The 22,972-nt window shown below is 34.3% G+C and overlaps 6 protein-coding genes across 6 annotated transcripts; 4 read left to right on the top strand and 2 right to left on the bottom strand.

The window, feature by feature from the left end:
- Positions 1-147: 147 nt before the first annotated feature.
- On the top strand, positions 148-1,073 carry LOC127249848 (uncharacterized). The gene has a single exon (XM_051272883.1). The coding sequence runs from the start codon at positions 355-357 to the stop codon at positions 892-894; it is 540 nt and encodes a 179-aa protein (XP_051128840.1). The 5' UTR covers positions 148-354; the 3' UTR covers positions 895-1,073.
- A 968-nt stretch (positions 1,074-2,041) lies between these two features.
- LOC127249486 (protein LIGHT-DEPENDENT SHORT HYPOCOTYLS 10-like) lies at positions 2,042-5,722 on the bottom strand. Its single transcript, XM_051272274.1, has 2 exons — positions 5,045-5,722; positions 2,042-2,386 (listed from the first exon to the last, which is right to left on the bottom strand). The coding sequence occupies exon 1, from the start codon at positions 5,687-5,689 to the stop codon at positions 5,078-5,080; it is 612 nt and encodes a 203-aa protein (XP_051128231.1). The 5' UTR covers positions 5,690-5,722; the 3' UTR covers positions 2,042-2,386; positions 5,045-5,077.
- A 5,824-nt stretch (positions 5,723-11,546) lies between these two features.
- LOC127249855 (dof zinc finger protein DOF1.5-like) lies at positions 11,547-12,231 on the top strand. The gene has a single exon (XM_051272899.1). It carries the CDS (start codon positions 11,608-11,610, stop codon positions 12,085-12,087), a length of 480 nt encoding a protein of 159 aa, XP_051128856.1. The 5' UTR covers positions 11,547-11,607; the 3' UTR covers positions 12,088-12,231.
- A 698-nt stretch (positions 12,232-12,929) lies between these two features.
- LOC127249894 (heavy metal-associated isoprenylated plant protein 29-like) lies at positions 12,930-14,094 on the bottom strand. Its single transcript, XM_051272948.1, has 3 exons — positions 14,027-14,094; positions 13,558-13,633; positions 12,930-13,471 (listed from the first exon to the last, which is right to left on the bottom strand). The coding sequence occupies exons 1-3, from the start codon at positions 14,030-14,032 to the stop codon at positions 13,047-13,049; spliced, it is 507 nt and encodes a 168-aa protein (XP_051128905.1). The 5' UTR covers positions 14,033-14,094; the 3' UTR covers positions 12,930-13,046.
- Positions 14,095-14,775: 681 nt separating this feature from the next.
- On the top strand, positions 14,776-18,856 carry LOC127249917 (ubiquitin-like modifier-activating enzyme atg7). Its single transcript, XM_051272986.1, has 14 exons — positions 14,776-15,121; positions 15,453-15,670; positions 15,826-16,017; positions 16,108-16,162; positions 16,249-16,343; positions 16,486-16,675; positions 16,775-16,883; positions 16,966-17,110; positions 17,194-17,352; positions 17,487-17,675; positions 17,813-18,013; positions 18,117-18,232; positions 18,322-18,478; positions 18,553-18,856. Exons 1-14 carry the CDS (start codon positions 14,986-14,988, stop codon positions 18,718-18,720), a joined length of 2,130 nt encoding a protein of 709 aa, XP_051128943.1. The 5' UTR covers positions 14,776-14,985; the 3' UTR covers positions 18,721-18,856.
- A 1,868-nt stretch (positions 18,857-20,724) lies between these two features.
- Positions 20,725-22,961, top strand: LOC127249477 (U-box domain-containing protein 4). Its single transcript, XM_051272264.1, has 2 exons — positions 20,725-21,308; positions 21,806-22,961. The coding sequence occupies exons 1-2, from the start codon at positions 20,839-20,841 to the stop codon at positions 22,680-22,682; spliced, it is 1,347 nt and encodes a 448-aa protein (XP_051128221.1). The 5' UTR covers positions 20,725-20,838; the 3' UTR covers positions 22,683-22,961.
- Positions 22,962-22,972: the final 11 nt, after the last annotated feature.

A 22,972-nucleotide genomic window follows, 5' to 3' on the forward strand; every position in this document is an offset into this window, starting at 1 on the left:
ACAAAATTTAATTTATTTAATTTTCAAATTAAAAAATACACAAAACAAGAACCCATTAATTAGAAAGATGTGATCAAGAAAGTTGCAAAAATATATGATGTAGAAACACCCTTTTGCTTGCAAATTAAAAACAATTCAATCAAAGTGATTCATCATCATCATCCATCCCCACTGGCTGCTTAGCTCCCTCTCCTTTTTCACTTTCTCTCTTCTTTTTTTCCCATTGATCCCTCTTTCTCTCTCTCTCTCTCTCTCTCTCTCTCTCTCTGGATGAGAGAGAAATAGGAATGAATAGATAAGAGATTGGTTTATATTAGAAGACGACAAGAAAGTACTGTGGTGTTGAGTTCTGCCATGAAAGAAACCATCAGGTGCTGCATTGCTTGTATTCTGCCATGCGGGTCGCTAGACGTCATCCGGATCGTCCATTCCAATGGACACGTGGAGGAAATCCGTGGCTCCGTCAGAGCCGCTGAAATCATGAAGCTCCACCCCAAACACGTCCTCAAGAAACCTCCGTCGTCGTCGCCGTCAGATAACGGCGTCTGCCCCAAAATCGTCGTTCTTCCCCCCGACGCCGAGCTGCAGCGCGGCAAGATTTATTTCCTGATTCCCCGGCCACCGTCGCCGGAGAAGCCTCGCTCCAAGCCAAGGTCGTCTCCGTCGTCGAAGCGGAAGAAGAAATCTGACCAATCGGCCGCCGCCGGAGGAGGCGGCGACGGCGGGAATGATATCTCCGTCGCAAATCTACTCATTTCCGACCGGTATTTGAGCGAGATCCTGTCGGAGAAAGTCTCCACTCACCAGAGAGACCGGCGGCGAGGCCGCGCCGCCGTCTGGAGACCCCACTTGGAGAGCATTTCCGAGACGACGCCGCCGACGTCCGAAGCGTAATTGATTCTAATTTCCCATCTTCTCCATCAAAATTTTCCCTCTCCTCCATAAACTCAAATCTTTACTTTTTTTTTTTTGGGTTCACAATCAGATTACTCGTTAGGGTTTCAAAATTGAAATCTTGGAATTGCCTGCAATTTGCTTTACATTGTCCGAACGTACAGTTCTTGCAAATTTTAACCACGCATTTTTACTGTCGAAAATTTATCTGCGTTTTTGACCCATCAATTGAATTTAAGAAAATAAAAATAAAAATAATGATAATAATTACACATTAGTTGAAAATTAAATATAGGGACAATCCATGCATGATTTCATGGTGAAAGTAGAGGTCCCATGTTTCCTGGTATGGGTTCCCTCTTTGGGCTGCACTAATACTGCAAAAATTGAACAACTATAATAATACTATAATAAAAATAATAATAGGGGGAGATCCCAAGAACACAACATGCTTAAATTTGTTGGGGGTTTGTCATATTTCATTCTTTTTTTTTTGAAATTTTATTAGTCTGTTTGATCATAATATAGCAGAGGGGCAAGAACTAGAAAAGCAGAGGACACATCCAAAAATTTCTTTCTACAAAATAAGTCAATAGTTCATTTTGGGGGAAATAAGGTCTTCAGACAAGTTGAATACCTCCCATCAGTGATCTTTATGTGTCAATCAACATATGATCTTATTTGGTTGTCGATCTATACTCAAAAAACAAAATATATTGCATACAAACAAGTAAGAGACAGTCAACTTTTAACACATACTCCCAATCATTCTGATCAATCGCACATACTATATACCGGCAATATATTCAGACTAAGTAGTCCATTCTGATGTTCTGTCTCATGCCCACTGCAACTTCTCGTAGCAAGTCCTTAATTTTGGCATCACCGGAAGAATCGAAACCACATTCATAGGCCGACAATATACTAACTAACAAACATATAAAATAAAACGAAACAACACATACTAACAATCTATACAAAATGTCTCATCTATTTTATTTTTGTGTATCATTTGTATTACTTTTATATGTCTTATAAAACACAGTTTTTTTTTTTTTTTTTTCTGTGCATCTATGTTTGTGTTATAATAACTGTTACTACATCAACATACATGCAATTTTTCCAAAGAAAAAAAATTAATCTCAAATTAATTAAAATGCCAACAGCCAATGGAGAGTAGAGTTAATTAAATCAATGAAGTCATCAGTGCTGCCCACTAATAATAACTTTAATAAGTAACAATACTTCAAACTAATAATCCATCTTAACTACCTTATATATATATTAACATCAAGTCCCACTGCAGCTACGTGCATGTATTTTTATGTATCCATGTGTGTATGTATATATATATCTTTGGTCTACATATAATATATATATATATATATGTATTTGGAAACCCTGAAATTGAAGCTTTATAAATCAGTTGGGAAACATTGATGAAGCCCTGGGCCTCCATCTAAAACAGCTTTCTACCTCCTTATACATATTCCTGCAATATTCAAGACACACTCTGTTAGTCCCCTTTTTTTTAAAATAAAATATTTTTAGTATGCATGTAGCATTCTTTATAATTATGTCCTTTAGCTCAAACATGTATAAAAATAGTGATATATTTATATGTATACAATCTGTAGTTGATTAAAATGTCATTTGGCGAAGATAACATAAACTAGTCATGTAGCAAATATTGTAGTAGATTTAAATTTTTAAATAAATGGATAAAATTAATTCCACATCAATTCTTGGTATTGTAAATTGTCACCGGGGTAGTTTATATCAGGACCAACATTACTATGTTAACACATATTACAATATTCCAATTGTTCAGATACCGTGCTAATTTGACCCAATTAGCAAATGTCTGTAAATAAAATAGCAAATATCTGTATAGAATATAATACATATTTAAACAACACATTATATAATTAGAAGACTAAAATGATTATATACGTCAGTTAAACAAAAACTCTAATCAACAAATGTAGTTTCAAACCATAGCCAAACAAATCCTATATGCATATGAATGCATAAAAATAAATATTGCACTCTATGATATGTGTGTGAGTTTATTCAATATCTTGGTCTCTTTTCCAAAACACACACAGATATCTTTTATTTTTCTATCATTTTCAAAACACACCCAAATACATATCAAAACAATAGTTTCGTACAAATAAACTAGATATAAAAAGGCCTTTCTTTTACTTGTATTAATATCGAGTATTTTCTTAGTTTTAAAAATATATCTAAACAAACGATCTTTGTCAAAACTTATTTCTTTATATATATAAAAAAAATTCAAATACAATTGGTGTATTTGGTTTGTGTTTTTATAGATTTTCATTTTTGTTAGTTTTCTTAAGTGAAATCATTATTGTATCAAATGTTTTTATATATAAAATAATAATAATATATTTATTTAAATTTATTTAAACCTACAAAACTGTATAAATACCTCAAAACTTGTAAAAAGAAAAAAAAAACACCCAAACAACATTGAAACACACAATAGATGAGTAGTCTTATTCTTTTAAAAATTTGTAACATAAGATGGTATAGAGATTAATTCAAGTTTTCAACATGAACTCAAAAGTGATTAAAATTGTAACAGTCATGCACTAAAACTCAAATCCATCCAAGTAACAAGCAATTCATTTTAAAATATAAATTGGTTCAATATCAATATATACACTAAGAGCCAATGTATTGAAAATTCTACTCTGAAATGAAAAAGGATTATTTCTCAACATGCATGAATATCGACAATTTATTATTGCAGATTTAGATGCTCTAATAATTAACTCGGCTCATCGCTCATTCATTTGAAATCAAACTCAAAACACACAATGCATACACACACATATACATATATATATATAGTTAGATTTGACCAAGTCAGCATATATAATTAGGATAGACAACATATATTTGATCGATATAATTTCACATAATATATTTCTTAATAATAGATTATATAATTCCGCATAACAAAGTATGTTATTTATTTCAATCCAATAAGTATATTTCTACGGCACGGTGCAAATAAGCTAAGTAGCACATGATTCTATATGATACAACTATATGTTGTGCTATAAAAGCATTAGTTGTATGCTTTGATTATATTAAATCAATACGGTACTGATTTGACTCAATCGACATTATAAGTATCAAGTAGCATGTCTTGCTGATATTGGATTTTGTTTTGGAACCAATTTGTGTGATATGAATATTGTTAAAACTTACATCACAACAAAACTAAACAAGGAAATATTGTAGGATATATATATATATATATATTATTGTGTACCTCTTGGTAGTTTTTAGCACAAACTCAAGTATACATATATAAACAGCTTAAAGAGCGTAGGGACAAGATGATACGTACGTTCGCAGAAATGCCGTACATCCAAATTCAATTTTTGTATTAAAGGAGAAGAACTTGTCGGAAAATTACGTGGACCTCGAAATTGTATTTCATATCCACAATATTTTTGCATGATTTGAGAGAGAAATAATGTCCACACACACACAGATATATATATATATATATTATAAAAATGTATGCATGTATGTGCATATGTGTTTGGAGTTTGGGATAGAAGTGAAACTACAGTATATATATATGTATAAAAATGAGTTATATCTACAATTGTAAAGATAGAAAATGTGTTCGTGTTTAATTCTCAAAATGCTTACATGGTCGACATTATAATTATTTATTTATTTATGTATTATTGTTGTTTTTTACGTTTTTCCTATTCCTTGGTGTGTGTATATATATCAGTCCACTAATGAATAGCTTATATTGTATACTGAGAGAATAAACTTTTTTATACAAATATATATATATCTTCAAAATCTGAAGAATGAAATTATACCCATCCCCATATATGGATTAAATCTCACTACTCAGTAAAATTAGGGTTTCTAGATCGGAGGGTTTTTGGCAGTGGTAGTGTAATACTTTCTAATACTTTAGAAGTCAATCCCTAATTTACAATCTAGTTTAATTTTGTTGTAATTACCAGAAGAATTATAGAAAGGATCAATCAATTATGGCTGTGAATATATATGAATCGAACAAAAAAAAGAAATTGGTGTGTGTGTGTGTGTATATATATATAGAGAGAGAGAGAGAGAGACGTACCGTAGCAGTTTGGGGGAATTGAAATTCAATTGATCAGGTGGAGCTGTGATTGGAGTTCTTGATCGGGTCATCCTGACCGTTGATCGAATTGCTAGTGATCTTCCTCTTCTTCTTCTTCTTGGTGTACGGAATCCCTCTGGCCTTGGACTGGCTGTCCTTAACTTCCCGGAGATACAGTCGGATCGCCCTGTCGCCGAACGGATTCTTCTCCGGCGATCCGCCGTACTCCTCGTAGGCGGCTCTCAGCCGTCCGATCAGCGCGTCCAGGCTGCCCCACGCCTGCCGCAGCGGGCAGGTGCACGGCGCCGGCGGCTCAGGCTGCCCGAAAAACACGCAGCCGTGCAAGTGAACCTTAGTTTTCCCGAACTGGTCGAGGTACCGGAGAAATTCCAGCACGTGGTTGCAGCTGCACTGCGACACCGCCAACGGCGGCCTCTGGTTCTTCAGGTACTGTCCGAAGGTGTTCCAATCCCTCCGCTTCTGTGATTCGTACCGGCTCGGCGGCGGATCGGCGGCTGAGCTGCCGCTTGACTGATCGGCCGATGGATTTTCCGGCGCCGGCGGGGCGATTGTCGAAGAGGAACTCATTGCTGCTCTAAAATGTGAAATGGGAAAAAATGGAAGGAATTGAAAAGGATAACACATTAATTAATTAAATATTGTATATTGCAGAGAGGGTTAATGAGGAGACAAGTGATGGCCCCTCTTTGTAACTTTTGTTCCTACTTTGATTTATTTATTTGTATTATTATTTTGAAAATTTATTATTTTTGTTACTATTAGTATTATTTTGTTCTTCCTTCTGTATATAATGAATTAATTACATTCAACCTCTTTTTTTAAATGCGCACACTATTTATTACTTTTTAATATATATTAAATAAATTGTATGCTTGATATAGTTACAAGTCATGTGACACATTTCCATCACGGGTTTAACCATTTTTTCTATTTTTGCAATTTATAAATTGTTCACTATAATCACTCACTTAAATAAGAGCATATCACATGTATTAATAGTGTGTGATCAATTTAAGTATTTTATTATTATTATTATTATTATTATTATTATTATTATTATTATTTAAAATAATGAGAATTAGGAGCAGTGAATGTTGGAATTATTTACTATATTGAAAATATTAAATCATATATTATAACATGATTTGAAAGTATTATAATATTTTTGTGACAATTTGAAATTATTGAACAGGCTAGTAAAGTGAGAGTTTAAAATACTTAAAGTGATCACTAGGAATGAGAAATTAATTACACTATAGATCCATAGGTTTTAATGTTTCGTTTTAGATTGTTGTAATATAATATAATATAATCTAATCTAATCTAATACATCTAACCCAAATACCTTGGACCTAAATTAAATCCTTTTAATGCCCAACTGCATGTCTGACTTTCTCAATATTATTACTTTTGCTTATAATAAATATATATCCATTATTCACCATCCGAAATTTCATAATTATTTCAACAAAAGTGGTGCTTAATTGGTTTAATTTAATTTCCCATTAAATTATCTAAACTATATAATATATACTGAAATCAGTTTTTATCAATATACAATTAATATTATGTACTATACATATATGATTCAGAAATATTTTTGCGTGAGCATTGTGTACAAGCAATATATATAATTACGAGATCAGATACGATAGTGACAGATTAATTTAATTGCCCCTCATCAATTATTGACAAATAATAATAATAATAAAACAAAAAATAAATAAATTTATATTGAGCACCAGCCATCATCAATCATTCTGATTATTGTAATATTTACTAACCCCACAGCCCATTTAATTTAAATCATATAAATAATATTATTGGTTCTTGTCCCTTTCTTACTACAGTTTGAAAAATATTTTGATTTACACCAATTAAGTAGCTATCAATTAAACTTGTGTACGCTGTGTGGGTTGTACCTCTTGTGCACCTGCTTGAAAATTTCAAGCTAAGATGTGTTGTACGTTGGGTCATGAAGACATATTCCCATCATCAATTCTGTCGTAAGAATTGTGCACAAACCTGTCAGAAAATTTTGAATTTCTTCCACGTTGAAGGAACATTTAATAAAATTCAGACTCTATTTCCGGGAATAGATCAGACCGGATCAACATATATTTATACATATGTAACATATTTATAATACAATATATATTATATTAAAACTCAGAATACGTTGTCTTATAATATAAAATATGTTGAAAATACATATAAATATATGTCGATCACTCGTATAACATATATTGATTTGACCGGATCAGTATAAGACCTACAACCTCCTTTTATACAGGAGATTTTAAAATTTTTAGCTCCTGGAAATTTTCTAATGTGTTTGATTTTCACTTCAAATTAAAAACTTAATCATTTAAACCGTACAATTTATAATAAAAATATACTTCCTCTGTAGTTAGGAACAACTACATGCACACTAGCTATAAGCTGGAAATAATATTTTTGTAATTACGGATGGCTGACGGTAATTACGTGAGCTTTAGAGACATAATTTAGTAAATTTTATCTTTAATTTCATTAGCAACATAAAAAATGGATTTAGAGAAAAAAAAATTGTTATAAAAATTACTATTTTCTTGTAGCGTGCATGTATCATAAATATATGTATATATACACATTTAATAAATGGATTTGTCACGCCAATATAATGAGTTTGTAATTTTCAATAAATACAAATAAAATTCGAAATCAGACCTTTTCATAATGAGTATATAAATTTTATATATCTATGTTATTGTTCGTGTGTTTATAATTTGGACTTTTAATTATAATATGAGATTATTCAATGGTACTTAATAATTAATTAGCACTTCCCAGTATACTTGAAGTTGGAGGTTCAATCCTCCTGTACTTATAACAAAATGTAAGAGATGTTACATTTCTATATAATAATCTCTAATTCTTTGAAAATGAAGTGGAGTTGGGTTTAATGATGACATTGAAATTATTGTTCTCCAATGATAAAAACGTAAATGTCTTATGAAGAGTAAAATAGTAAGAAAATAAAATAAACATAATCGAGTCATCATAACTAATGATTATATAATTGATGATTGAATAGGTTGTATTTTTTTTATATTCTATAAATTCTATAATATTCTTTAAAGGTTCATTTTGGTTTTTTTATATATGATTCATCTAATAATTAAATAAATATAGGAATAACTTGAATAACTAACTTGACTAGTTGAGATAATTCTCTATAAAAAAAATATTAGCTAGCTATAAGAGAAATATATGCATATATAGTAAATGTATTATAATATGGGTTTTGGCCATTTAAAATTTTTGGATCTCAATTTCATTTTAGAGTTGCGAAACTCTTTCATTGCGAATATTTGTTGAAAATTTATTTATTTAAATAGAAACTATTTGGAGATCATCTTTCATCCATCTTAGATTTCCCACAAATACTCAAGACAACATTGGCAATGATTTTTTACTTTTATATTTGTTTCTTTTAAGAATTTTTTTTTTTTTTTTTATTTTTAAAAAAGAAGATATCAAATGCAATATTTTTTGCTCCCTCAAATTGTTGAGATCTTTGTGGGCCTTTGTTAATCCTTGATTGTCCTTAATCAATTCAAATAGTGTATTGTGGGACCAAAATCGTCTTCTGATTTCTAGCTCCATCCCCCAATGAATCTACACCGTTAAAATTATAATCACACACATATATATATGAATTGATAATATTAATTTAATGTAATACTCAATTGGCCTCAGAATAATTGAACTATTTTCTATTTTTATGCCCATTCTATTTGATGCTTTTATATATTAGGTAAATTTTATTAATTCGAAATATATTTAACAAATATTATAAATTAGTTTAATTAATTTTATATATAGCATTATACACTTTTAATTTTTCTTTTTATTTCTCATAAACAAATATTTTTATCTTACATTTAAAACTTTATTCTCAATAAAATTATATTCATATACATATATTTTATTAAGATTTAATTTTTAAAATATTTAAATACATATTTTAAAATTTTTAATTATATATAATTTTTATTTTAAATCTACATATAATATCACCCATATAAAAAAACTTAAACATATATGCATGTAAACAGTGGCAGGTAGTTGCCGTGTCACATTCTATAAATATATTATAACCAGTGCTTCGAAAATTATATAATAATAATAATAATAATAATAATAAAGTGTTAGTATTTTCTTTCTTTATGTTATGGGCAACCAATGTCGTACGGCCTCAAATTTCCACGCTGATAGTTGTCTGTCTATCTGACTCATTACATGTCTTCTTTATTTCGGACAAAATTCCTAATCACCAAATACTTTACTAAATAATAATTCATAAATTCGATCATTAATAATAATAATAATAATAATAATAATAGATAAAAATGCAGGTTCATCGTCTCATCTCATCTGAATCGTGATTTACTACTACACATCTATTGCGCAAATCAAAGCACGACTTCGTAAACGCGCTTTTAGTTCTTTTGCAATTTTGAAGTCAAAGTCGCACTTTACAAACACACGCTTTTATTGTTTTTGACGGTATTGGACAGGACAGTCCACGTGATTGTCCGTCCCTACGTCCTGAATTAATGCATCATTCCCACTCCAGTAAGGCCCCCCCAACTCCACACCCACATATTATATTTTTATTTATATATATACTTTTTTAATTTTAAACTAATTTAATTTAAAAAGTAGGGGGAAAAAAAATACTTGAATTCAGTTTAATTTGATTTTTTTTATTATTATGTAAAAATAACTATGTTTTATTACTTATATCAAATTATTATTTAAATTAAGAATTAAATCACAAGATAGAAATACAAACTAAAAAAAAAATTGAAGGAAAAAGTGGCCGGAAAACTACATAATGAAATTTGAAAATGAACTTATTTATTTAAAGTTAATTTGGGGCTCAATTGGGGTAATTGTCTTCATTTAGTTGGGCCTCAACCTCTTCTTCCAATCCTTAATTTTTAGGGATTAAGAGATTGTTTGAGATGGGTCATAAACTTGGACTACTTTTGGCAATTATTCAAGCAAATTCTATTAGTGAGTTCTCTAAATTAAATGACACTTAATTGTTGAATATTGAGAGGATATGAACATAAACAAGTAAATAGAAAGATGAGATATGTTTCTAGAAATGGTGGTTATTGTGCTAATTAGGGCACTGTGATTGAATATATGAAATATATAAAGTATATGAACTGATAATCACTTCTATGACTATACCCATATTATTTGTTAGGTGATTGGACATTAACATGATTTTATGTTTGTACCTAAATGGGCTTCAATGGTTGGTTTAGGGCCAAGTAATTTGTAATTAGTATAATGTTTTGTTGGGATCTTCTCCTTTACTCAACTTTCTCTTTAGAATGTAGCCTAAATCAAAGTAAAAAGTGTGTGCATATCTTTATTTCCAAGTAAAGAGGAAATTATATTGTATGGTGATGGTGAAAAAAACAGAGTAGGGAATGTTGAACTAAATAGAAAATTAAAGTGGGCTTTAATAAAGTAATTCCATGATCCTAATTCCACCTTTTGCCACTTTGATATATTGATTTTTCCATTGAAATTTAAATTCCCAAAAGTTGATCATGTATATATATATATATATATATATAACCCACAAGCAATATAACTAATTGCTAGAGGAATAATCACAAACAAGCATCTGGGCTTTAGAACATCTTTTAACCTCTTTTTTGGAATACCTCTTTCATTTAACAAAATTTTGAAAATCAACACCCCTTTTTGAGTGCCTTAAAATATGTGTATTTGGACCAAATCTGATGCAAGAAATCAAAGAAACTAATGAATGGATGTAATGATCCTTTAAACAATCCTTCCCCTCTCCATGCTTACATATGATGGTCTTGAAAATGAATGGACAATTTCTTTCAAATCAAATTAAAAATACTTTAGAGCTTCCATTGCTTTATCCCCCAAGTCTCTTTATGCTCCAAACTTTTGAACACTTTGTATCAAACCTCTGACTTGGTCATGTCCTCCAATTATTTGGAATCAAATATATATATGTATATATTTATTTATAGCATATCCAATATATTTTTAATTTTCTACTCCATTTAAAAAGGGTAAGTGGCAAAAAACATATGGGATAACAAGAAAGCTCAAACCTTTTTATAGACTTCGAAAGTGGATCAAGATGATGACGTGGACAAAAAAGTTAGAGCATAAGCTTCCTCCAACACATTCAAAAAGTCCCGGAGCACCTGGTCCTTCACTAGAAAAATAAACAACGTGTGTTTTTTGCTGTTAGGATCCCAGATCCAGGGACCTTGTACAAAGAATCTAATTTGGGCCCACCATTGTGTTGCAGCTGGCGGCTCCCAAATATTGCCTTTTCTGCTTTTTTAGAAGCACATATTCATATTATCAATGGCTATATATATTTTTACATAAAAATATTTATATATATATATGTATTTATATATTCCAATGCTTGTGCACCAAACACAGATTGAAATTGTTGCAGTACAATCTTTAATTTGCAGTGTAATATGGATAAGGTCCAACAAAATGACGTCATCCCATCATCATCAGGGATAAAATTGTTTGGCGCCACGATTTCGTTGTCGATCCAGCATACGGCGGCGACGGAAATTGGCGACGCAACGGCGGAAAAGAAGCCGGAGAAGACGATCCAGTGCCCCAGGTGCAAAAGCATGGACACCAAATTCTGTTACTTCAACAACTACAATGTTAATCAGCCTCGACACTTCTGTAAGGGCTGCCAGCGCTATTGGACCGCCGGCGGCGCCCTCCGGAACGTGCCCGTCGGAGCCGGCCGCCGGAAAACCAAGCCGCCTCGCCCGGATGGGTTCCTGTACGATGAGACCGGCGGCGCTGTGGAGGTGCAGCTGGATTATTTCGAGGCGGTGCAGCTGGAGTGGCATGCGGCGGAGCACGGCGGTTTTGGGTGTATTTATGATCCGGTCAAGCGGCGGAGATTCGCCGCCGCCGATTGTCACGGAGGTTAGGGATATTTCTCTCCGGTGGGTGGTCGTGTAATTTCAAATTCCAAAAAGAAAAAATAAAAATAAAGATATTCTGATATGTTGTGTAATTTTTAGGTAAATAAAATAACTGTGTTTTAGAATATGTATATATATTTATTTAACTATTTATTTATTTATAAGTCTAATATTCATTATTGAGGGTGTGTTTGTTTGGGGGATTGGATTGAATTTACATTATTCATCCAATTTTTTTCTTAAAAATATCAAATCACAACATCTATTTTTTAATTTTTTATATTATATTAAAAATCAATTTTACATTCAAAACATCACATCTACACCTATTTATATCACATTATACAATTATTCAAATTCAAAATTTTTAGTGTTCAAATCCCAACTCAAAATCCAAACCTCCAAACAAACGCATCCTAAATTTCACTATCAAAAGATGATCAATTATCCACGAGAAATGTGCACTTCAAGGCATGCATCGCTGCCCGGAGCAAAATTATATTTTCAAGTCATTCGAACCAAAATTTGATTTTTTTTTTTAAATTTATTAAAAACAAAAAATAAATAAATATTGATTTTTATTCAACTGATTTAGTCAATATTGAATGATCTCTAAAACTCCATTCGGAAAAACATCCATCCATGGGGAAATTAATTTTTTTTTTCTAATGAACTTATTAAATCCATCTCAATAACCATTAATAAATTTAAATAACTATACATTGTGTTTATTTGAAAATTTTTAGAAAACTCTCACTATTCAATTCGATGCTTCAAAAAAGTTAAATATTTATTATTTATATTATATTAAAAATAATTTTATATTCAAAATATTAAATAGGTACGTATTTTCTTTTTAATGATATAATAATTGAATACACTCGAAAACTATTACATCCATTAAACTAAGATTATTTTCATATATACATATACAAGCTCAATTGTAAACACAAATCCATACAATATTACATCACAACGCATCCTTTAACGTTATCATCACTAAAAATGGAGGTCGCATCTTCATCCAAAATAGTCGTATACGGCGCCGGCTGATAGTAACCGTGCTGGTGGCCGTTGTAGCCGTGCACGCGGTAGTTATAGCTCGACACATGCCCCTTAGCCGGCTGCCCTGCCACAACATATGTAGCAGGGCTACCGTACATGGCGGCATGCTCGTAGTAGTAATAATTAGGACTCTCATTCCTATTCATATTCCTATTCCCATAGTACTGCTCGTAGTAGTCATGAAACTCAGGGTTGTAAGGAAAGGGCCATAGCTCAGCATTCCGGCCTGTGCTCTTGCGCACGGCCTTTAGAACCTTTCGTTGATCTGCCCACCCTGTCACCGTTACCTTTTGCAACGCCTCGTCGATTTCCACTCCATCCACCCCTAAATTTTACGTACATATGTATATTTACATTGTTACATTGATGATGTAAAAAATATTTATGGATGTTGTCTATCATCGTACATACCATCGAGTTTCGAAAGTGACTTGATGATCTTCTTCTGACATCCCGGGCAATCCATGCTCACTCTCATCTCTACTATCTGCGGATTATAAGAAAAATAGATATATTCTGTCATAAATTTATAAAAATAATATACTCTTTCAATCCATTGACGTATTTGCTATTTTTGAGATGTTCACAAACAATATTATATATTTAAATATATTTTAGTTTTTACTTCGTGGCATACTTACGTACTACAACTATTGCTAGTAGACAGAATTGAGCACTAAATGCGAAAGAGTATAAAACTTTAAAATTTAAAAAGAAAAAGAAATGCAAAATAGAGCTCTAAATCTAAAGAAAACTCGACTCTACGATCAAACACTTCTTTCAACAAGGACCAAGTAATAATTAACACATTCTAACAATCAATCAACACACGAAGCATTCAATACAACACAAAATCGTTAATAATCTATTGATCGCTCACCGTCATGTTCTTGCCGATGAGAACGAGATCAGATGAGGAGGAAGACAACCGTATGAACTACTCTGTGGAAGTTAGATATTAATACGACAACATGTATATATATATATATAGAAAGATTTCTTAGGTGATTAATTACTATTTTATTGAGGTAGAGCTATGATTGTAATGAGTTAGTACGTAAGCCATGGATCGTCAGCTCATGACCTGATGTTCCCAGAAAATTAAAGAAAGACTTGGTAATGAATGACTTAATTATATATATATATATATATATCTTTGTCCATTAAAACAAAAAAAAAAAAAAAAAAAAAAAAAAAAAAAAAAAAGAAATTTACTTGGAGTTTACTCTACAGACTACTCTGCCTGTGTTATAATATTAGACTGTAATTTACATGAAAGTGATCCCTCACCCAATTGCTTGCAGTTCAAGAACAATGTCTGAACAATTGGGTGTCATTATATATATATATTATTTATATTTTTAAAAAATAATTTTTTAGGCTACTAGACGTTGGTGAGGCACATTGAAAACCAACCTCTGACAGTTGTGGGCAAAACTAATTATTTATTAGTGCATTTTTATTTATTTTTTCGGATTATTTTTAACTAAAGTTTCTAATTTGATTTTCTGTGGTCCATGGTAAGAGTGAAAGGCCTAATTCAAATTGGGTTGAGTTTGGGTTCTAAGGAGTATTAGGGCCCAATCAGAAATGATGTCTGTTGACTTTTGGTATGGCAAATCCCCAAATTAATTTCGTGCCCTAATTTTCGGACTGATGGTTGAATTGTGATCATGGTAGTGATTGACTCCTCTCGGAATTGCCGTCCCAATCCCTGCTACTATTGATTTTTGTTGAATTTGATAGAGGTTTCTTCCCGGATGCTTTAGCATATCCGCCGGGGAGGTTGGAAGAATTAAGTGAAGAAGAAGCGGAGCTCTCGTTTCCGCGGTGCCTGGGATGGAAGATAAAGGGAAAGAACCGACTCTGAAATTTGTGCCGTTTCAGAGTGCAGTCGACGAGGGGTTTTGGCATAGATTGTCGTCGCTGAAGCTCAACAAACTGGGGATTGATGAGTCGCCCATTTCCATAACGGGTATGCTTTGTGTTACCACTTGGTTAGTTGCGTTAATCTTGATTGTGTTGATTTGATTTGTAATTGGTCTGTATAAGTTGCATTAGCTTTGGACAACATTTTTTAGAATTCTGATTCTGTATCAGAGTCCCCCGCTTCTCTCTGCGCCCTTTTTCTCCGGCTCATTCTCTAATTACGGCAATGCGAATCTTGAGGATTGTTAGAATGCTGTAATGATTAAGTACTTACGTAATTTAAGTAGTTTTAGGATTCGCATTCAGCTATAGATTGGCTGTGTTATCTAGTTGATTTCTAATATTTATGTTGTGATGATATTGATTTTGCCCGTCAGGTTTTTATGCTCCTTGCTCACACCCTCAAGTTTCAAATCATTTAACTCTGCTTGCTGAATCTTTGCCTTCCGAATCTAGCGAAGAGATTTCAAAGCCGTCTGTTAGTCATGGAAATAGGAATAGATGCCCTGTCCCTGGTATACTTTACAATACTAACACATTGGAGGGATTCAAAGCTCTTGACAAACAGAGGCTGATGAGGGAAGAAGGGAAAAAGGTATCATCTTATTCCATTACTGTTCTAACTGATTTAGATACTATATACTATATAAGTAATTATTCAATATTTTGTAAAGAAGCTCGTCCCCTATCTAAATAAGGTCATCATTTATGGACTTTCTTTCATTTTACATGATTGTTAATATTTGTTAGATTTGGGAGGATATTTGTTCTGGCAAGGTTGAGGAGGACAGCAGCGTTCTTTTAAGATTCCTTGTTGTATCATTTGCCGACTTAAAGAAATGGACATTTCATTACTGGTTTGCTTTCCCTGCTTTGGCTCTTGATCCTCCAGCAACTGTGGTTGATTTGAAGCCAGCTGCTCAGTGGTTCAGCAAAGAAGAGGTGCTCCAATCAATTATAATGTTTTTGACAACATATAGCTAGATCTATGATATGTGAGGATCAGTTTAAACGTTGTCATTGTGCACATAGGCGGTGGCTGTGGCTGTTGCTTGTAATGATTGGCGCAATGCGTGTTCAATGGCAGGTAAAAACTACCTTGATTGGTCTAGTCAAAGCTTGATTTCCTTATTTCTGTTGCATTCATGGCCTGAGGGATTGAGTCTTGTACAGGTGTTCCATTCTTCCTGGTATCTATCTCACCAAATTCAGAAGTGGCTATTAAGCGTCTGTCAGATTTTGAAGCCTGCCAAAGGGATGATAGTAAGGTCTGCTAAATTTAAATATTGTCATTCACCTCTCTCTTGCTCGCTGCACAAGTATTGGGAAACTTCATGTACCTATTAGGTCCATCTTGTAATACAAAATTTAATGCTATATGAATGAATACCTAATCCTTATTCCGTCCAGGTGTTGTTTGGATTTTATGACCCTTGCCATCTTCCGAATAATCCTGGTTGGCCTCTTCGAAACTTCTTGTGGTTTATTTGCAGAAGATGGAGTCTTCAGAAGCTTCAGTTTTTCTGCTATCGTGAGAATCGTGGTTTTGCTGATCTGGATTCATCATTGGTGGGTGAAGCATCAATATCAAATTCACAAGGTAGATCCGTAACAGAATAGATGAATATCTCTTTCACTTCAGTCTCTTGTATTAGTTATTGAACTTATGATGAACTCTCATATGAGCATATTTATTTAGACTTAAGGAATCATCAGAATATGCCAAATGTTCTTGGTTGGGAGCTGAACAATATAGGAAATAAAGCACCAAGACATATCAGCCTTGCTAAGACAATGGATCCCACGAGGTATGTTGCATAAACACTGTTAGCGTGAATTAGAACTACATTAAGATGTCTAATCACCAATTTGTGTTTCAATTTTTGACAGGTTAGCTATTGAAGCTGCAGATTTGAACTTGAAGTTAATGAGGTGGCGGCAACTGCCTTCACTAAATCTCAATGTTTTGGCATCTGCTAGATGCCTACTTCTTGGAGCAGGTACACTTGGTTGCCAAGTTGCTCGTATGCTTATGGTATGCACTTGCAAAACCTACATGAAGTTGAAGATTGTGTCCCCTTGGTTAATTGTTTTCATTCTTTCATATTTAAATTTTAGGCATGGGGTGTGCGAAAGATAACACTTCTTGATAATGGAAAAGTGTCCATGTCTAATCCGCTACGGCAGTCCCTGTATACCCTGGATGATTGCCTGAATGGGGGTGAGTATAAGGCCGTAGCAGCTGTAAGAAGTCTGAAGAAAATATATCCAGCAGTGGTGAGAAACACACACACACACACACACACATATATATATATATATGTATTTTTCTGTTATAGTATTTAAATTAAACCTTCACCTCATAAAATGTCTACTATTAGTTTTACCCTTTTTGTTGTGTCCTATCTCAGGAAGCAGAAGCTGTTGTAATGTCGATTCCGATGCCTGGGCATCCCGTTCCAAGTAAGGAACTCGAGAAAGTGCTTGAGGAATGCAAGAACTTGGACAACTTGATTAATTCCCATGATGTAATCTTTTTGCTAACTGATACACGGGAAAGTAGATGGCTCCCGAGTCTTCTCTCAGCCACTGCCAACAAGGTCTTACTTTTATATTCCCACTCCCCGGGCTAGTTTTGATCACTTTTTACCTTTAAATCACATTATCTGATTTTCTAATTCTTATTTTTATTGAGAAGTATGTATACTGATGAAGCACCTATCGTCTTTATATGCAGATCACCATTACAGCTGCACTTGGGTTTGACAGCTTTTTAGTAATGCGGCATGGAGCTGGCCCTCTGCTCTCACCTCATGAAATAAAAACTGAAGCTCGAAATGATTTATCTGCTGAACTTGAAAATGTCTCGCTTACAGACCGCACTATGGATCAAAGATTGGGCTGCTATTTCTGCAATGACGTAGTTGCTCCAGTCGATGTAAACATCTTGCTAGAAGATGGCCTTGCAATTATTCCTGCATTACTTTACATTCGAAATTGAAACAGTAATATTTCTGCCTTTTGTTTTCTTTTTTTCTCAGTCAACTAGCAACCGTACGCTGGACCAGCAATGTACAGTAACACGACCAGGGCTTGCTCCCATTGCGTCGTCTCTTGCAGTTGAACTTCTCATAGGAATTCTGCATCATCCTTCTGGGTAAGTCCTTCTGGTAATCTAAGATTCAGACAGATGCCCAAAGCCTGACATTTTGTGTAATCTTTGAACATTCATTGTTGCTTATGCAGGATACTTGCCAAGGCTGAATTTTCCAGGTCAACTGTCACAGCCGACGAGCAACCTCTCGGCATTCTACCCCATCAAATCCGAGGCTCCCTTTCTCAGTTCTCGCAGATGACCCTCGTTGGCCATGCCTCTGATAGTTGCACGGCCTGTAGCTCGACAGTAAGAAGCATATTTTAGTGTCATTCTTTCCCAAACTTCAGATTGGATAAATATCTACATTGTTTGGTTTCCAGGTGGTGTCCGAATACCGGAAGAGGGGGCTGGACTTCATAGTCGCATCGATAAACCATCCGACTTATCTGGAGGATCTGACTGGGCTAACTGAGCTGATGAATTCAGCAAGCTCTTTTGAAGTGGATTGGGATAACGAAAACGACGACGATATTGATCTTGAAATATAACAAAAAAAAAAACAAACAAACATGGCTTTCTAGAATTTCCTCGTCCAGGTATGTTTGTTTCTATTGCTTGGGTAAATAATAAATGAACTATTTGCTGAATCTCATCGTATATGCAATATAAGTGCGTTCTTGATCATTTCTCGCAGTCGTGTTGTGTTTTTCATTTCCACTAACGAATTAATAATAATACATTCAACAAAAGCAGGTATATATATATATATATATATGTAGATGTATATGATAGTGGGTAGATGCACATACCTCTATATCTCTATCTCTATCTCCAATTTCGTTGCCTTGTCTTTACCCACTCATCTGCATCTGCATGGTGGAATATATATGTATATGTTTGTGTATGTAATGTCCATTAATTATGTGATTCAGTCACGTGTATGGTGGGCGATTTTGTGGAGGGGGGATTGGATTGGTTGTTTTGTTGAGCATACGTAGATTGTTCAAGTTTGGGGGGTAGTAGTGGTGGCGTGGTGGTACACTTCACTACCACCACCATCACCATCCTCCATGCCCAATTCTTCCAGGTCAACGTTGAATCTCTGCCCACGAGTCCACCACCACACACACTTTCATGCACGCTTTTATGAAACTTTTTTGATCGAAGGATTTTAAAAGAATTTTACGTTCATTTATTTTGTTTTTTTTAAAAAATATCAAATTAAATATTTATTGTTTTATTTTTATTAACGCACTTAATTTTGAAGTAATGTTACTTTCATGTAAACACATAGAGCCGCAGAACAGTTTTGGTGGGTAGGGGTGAGCAAAAAGATCAACTGAACCGTTGAATAGCTGAATTGAATTGAATCGAATTTTTTATTAATTGAACAAATTCGATTTGAATATAAAAACTGCATATTTGATATTTATTCTGTTTGGTTTTGACTTTTGATATTTTTTTGTTCGGTTAATCAAACTGAATATATTTATAATATACTATTATATTTTAAAATTTATATTAATAATTATATTCGATTTTGATTCAGATGTTTGAAATATTTGCAAATATTTTTATTTAATTAGAATTTTAATTATTTTTTAATATATATTTTTTTAAATTTCGATTCGAATTATTTGTAAATAATACAAATATTTTCGGTTAATCAAAAATTCGATTAACTGAAATTTTCAGTTCGGATAAAGTTTACAATTTAGGATATTTATTCGAACATATTTGCAAATACTTGTCCACTCCTATCCATACTTCTCTCGTGGCCTTTATTTGTTTCATAATTTAACTCTTGACATCATTATTTATTTGACTATATCACTATATTATCATTCTGTGGCTAAAAATTACACTTTACACAAAAATATTATAACCACTATACAGAGAACACACGTGTCGCGATTATTATACGGTGATTTATTTACGAGATTCATTCTGCCTAAACGTACATAATGATGTATTAGTGTATAGTACAGATTGATCTTACAGACAACATACATTAATACATACGTAGATTTCTCGACCTGTCTCTCTACACTCTATAAATTAAATAAAATTTTACATTAATATAAACAATATGTGACAGAAATCTGTACACATTAATAATTATACATATGGTCCTAACTCCTAATCACTTCATTATTAATTACCCACAAATTGTCAGTCAAGAAATTAATGTCCACCAAAAAGTTTTCAGAAAGTGGAATTAAATAGTGCAGAGAAATTAAATAACAGTACATCTAGTAAAGTATTTTTGTATAAATTTCTTCAAAGTAAACCTGACTTAGAAAAAAATTTCATCTGTCACATGCAAGTCCAAAAATTTAGGTAAAATCCCACAATTAATAATAATTATATATGCTAATTACTCCTCAGATTTAATTTGTGACTTGAGAAAATTACATCAACAATTAGGTCACATGCCACTAATTTCGATGCGCCCAAACCACAATGCAAGGGCATTATCGGAAATTCACATATTCGAAAATCCCAGTGCATATACCAGTACTTCTATGGAAAACTCAGACAGGATTCTCGGACTGCATGTGCTGTTGGCTTTCTTCGTTGTCTTGCGACCACTTTGTCTGCTTCTCAGCGTCTTCTTACCTCCGAAAGTCAGACACGAATTAGGTCCTGTACAAATTCGTTGAAAAATGTCAGGTCCGAAGGCACCAGATTGCTATATTAATTGGTTGTTTGGCGTGCGGTTCGTCGCTCTTATTCGGCGGATTCTTCGATCAAAGGGCGGGGGGAGGAAGCACCGTCTCGCGGCGGAAGAGAAGGCGGTTGCGATGAACACGGCGGCGGCGCGCGGCGGAGCCAGGATTATTGAAGAAGATAATTATATGAAAGGGGATAATAATAATAATAATAATAATAATAATAATAATAATAGTACGGCACTGCAGAAGTCTGTGAAGATGCTTCACTTTGGGGGTTGGGAGGAGAAAGAAGCGGCGGCGGAGGAGATACGGAGGCTGGCGGCGGAGGATCTCAAGCGGCGGAAGATCATGGCGGAGCTCGGCGTGATTCCGGCGCTGGTAGCTATGGTTGGGTCGGATGCGGCGGCGCGTCGATCGGCGGCGGTGGCTGCGTTGATTGAGATCGCCAATGGCTCCTTCACGTGAGTTAATTCGATTAATTATTTTTATTTTTAATTTTCTGATATTTGATTAATCGATTAACTCCGTTGTTAAGTCACGAGATGATATATGAACAGTTGGAGATCATAAAAGGAAATGAATATTAGCGTTAAGGAATGGTCTTCGAAATTAATTTAGGGTTTGGTGGCTGGTGGCAGCCATCAACTGTTTCATTACATTACTGTACTATCTTTTTTCTTGTGGGGGTCTGAATGTGGGTGAAGTCAATAGCCATTACTGATGTCTAAATGCTCTTGATGATGGTGGCCATTGTTGACCTGATTGAGATCATGATGCTTCACTGCCAAACCAAATCCAAAAACTCGTCCAAATCATTCAATATGAAACGATTTATTACCAAAAAAGAATCAAAGAAGAGCTAACATCATTTGGCGTTTTCAGTTATTTATGTTGTCTGAAAAAACATTGTCTGTCGTTTTTGGGCAATCCTTACGGTGTTGTGATGATCTGATTTCAGAAACAGGGCTCTAATGGTGGAGGCAGGGCTCTTGTCGAAATTACCGGCGGAGATATCGTCGACGGAGGAGACTACGAAGCAGCAATTTGCAGAGCTCCTCCTGTCTATATCAGCTCTGGCCAACAGTCAATTCTCTTCCCTGACATCGACTCCAGGGCTGATTCTGGCGGCTGTCTCCATTCTCCGATCGACATCAAACACCGAGTCAAGAAAACTATGCTTAGGGACATTGTTCAACCTGTCCTCTGTTTTGGATAATGCGGGAAGTTTGATCATGACAGGGGTTGTCGACGACTTGATCAGGCTGTCGACTGCAAAAGAGGCGTCGGAGAAGGCTCTGGCGACTCTAGGAAACCTCGTCGTGACATCGCCGGGAAGGACGGTGGTCGAGCATAATTGCATGGTTCCGGAAGGTTTGATAGAGATCATGACATGGGAGGATAAGCCCAAATGCCAAGAACTAAGTGCTTACATTTTGATGATCTTGGCCCACCAGAGCGCACCACAACGACGGAAAATGGCCGAGGCCGGGATTGTCCAGGTGCTTCTAGAAGTATCATTGTTGGGCAGTCCATTGGCTCAGAAAAGAGCTCTTAAGATATTGCAGTGGTTTAAGGATGATCGGAGAACTCGAGTGGGCTTTCACTCGGGGCCACAGGTCGGCAAGAGAGCGACGATTGGCTCTCCGGTTGACCGGAAGGAAGTTTTCGAAGGGAAGAAGATGATGAAGAAGATTGTGAAGCAGAGCTTGTATAAAAACATGGAAACGATTACACGCCGAGCGAACGGCGGTGACGAGGAGGAGGAGGAGGAGGATGATCACTTGAAGCTTAAAGCATTGATGATCAGCTCAAGTTCTAAAAGCTTGCCCTACTAGGGAGATTTTACAGTGTATATTTTGTGAAGAAATGTTGTAACATCTTTTTTAAGTTGAATAAAATGGAGGAGAAGGTGAAATGTGAATGAACTTTAACGTGGAATTCATGTTGGCCCATATTTATATGTAATTGGGCTTTTGGTTAAATTGGTAAGACTTATAATTGCGTACGCTACGACGTCGTATGATTGTGTAATTAAGGCGGTTTAGGGGAGCCGAAAACGCAGCGTTTTGCGGGAAGGACAGCACGGTATATATACGGTCATATAGATAGGGTTTTCTCGGCGAGC

The sequence above is a fragment of the Andrographis paniculata genome, unplaced genomic scaffold (genome assembly GCF_009805555.1).
Source record: "Andrographis paniculata isolate CXL003 unplaced genomic scaffold, ASM980555v1 Contig36END, whole genome shotgun sequence".
In the NCBI taxonomy this organism is placed as follows: Eukaryota; Viridiplantae; Streptophyta; class Magnoliopsida; order Lamiales; family Acanthaceae; genus Andrographis; species Andrographis paniculata.

What these genes read in the sequence shown, in the direction of transcription:
- LOC127249848 (XM_051272883.1), top strand. Translation starts at nt 355, where the DNA reads ATGAAAGAAACCATCAGGTGCTGCATTGCTTGTATTCTGCCATGCGGG.
- LOC127249486 (XM_051272274.1), bottom strand. Translation starts at nt 5,689, where the DNA reads ATGTGTTATCCTTTTCAATTCCTTCCATTTTTTCCCATTTCACATTTT.
- LOC127249855 (XM_051272899.1), top strand. Translation starts at nt 11,608, where the DNA reads ATGGATAAGGTCCAACAAAATGACGTCATCCCATCATCATCAGGGATA.
- LOC127249894 (XM_051272948.1), bottom strand. An exon ending in GTCACTTTCGAAACTCGATG is followed by an intron (nt 13,472 to 13,557) that starts GTATGTACGATG and finishes CGTAAAATTTAG; the next exon opens with GGGTGGATGGAGTGGAAATC.
- LOC127249917 (XM_051272986.1), top strand. Translation starts at nt 14,986, where the DNA reads ATGGAAGATAAAGGGAAAGAACCGACTCTGAAATTTGTGCCGTTTCAG. An exon ending in GTCGCCCATTTCCATAACGG is followed by an intron (nt 15,122 to 15,452) that starts GTATGCTTTGTG and finishes TTTGCCCGTCAG; the next exon opens with GTTTTTATGCTCCTTGCTCA. An exon ending in GCCAAAGGGATGATAGTAAG is followed by an intron (nt 16,344 to 16,485) that starts GTCTGCTAAATT and finishes TATTCCGTCCAG; the next exon opens with GTGTTGTTTGGATTTTATGA.
- LOC127249477 (XM_051272264.1), top strand. Translation starts at nt 20,839, where the DNA reads ATGTCAGGTCCGAAGGCACCAGATTGCTATATTAATTGGTTGTTTGGC. An exon ending in ATCGCCAATGGCTCCTTCAC is followed by an intron (nt 21,309 to 21,805) that starts GTGAGTTAATTC and finishes ATCTGATTTCAG; the next exon opens with AAACAGGGCTCTAATGGTGG.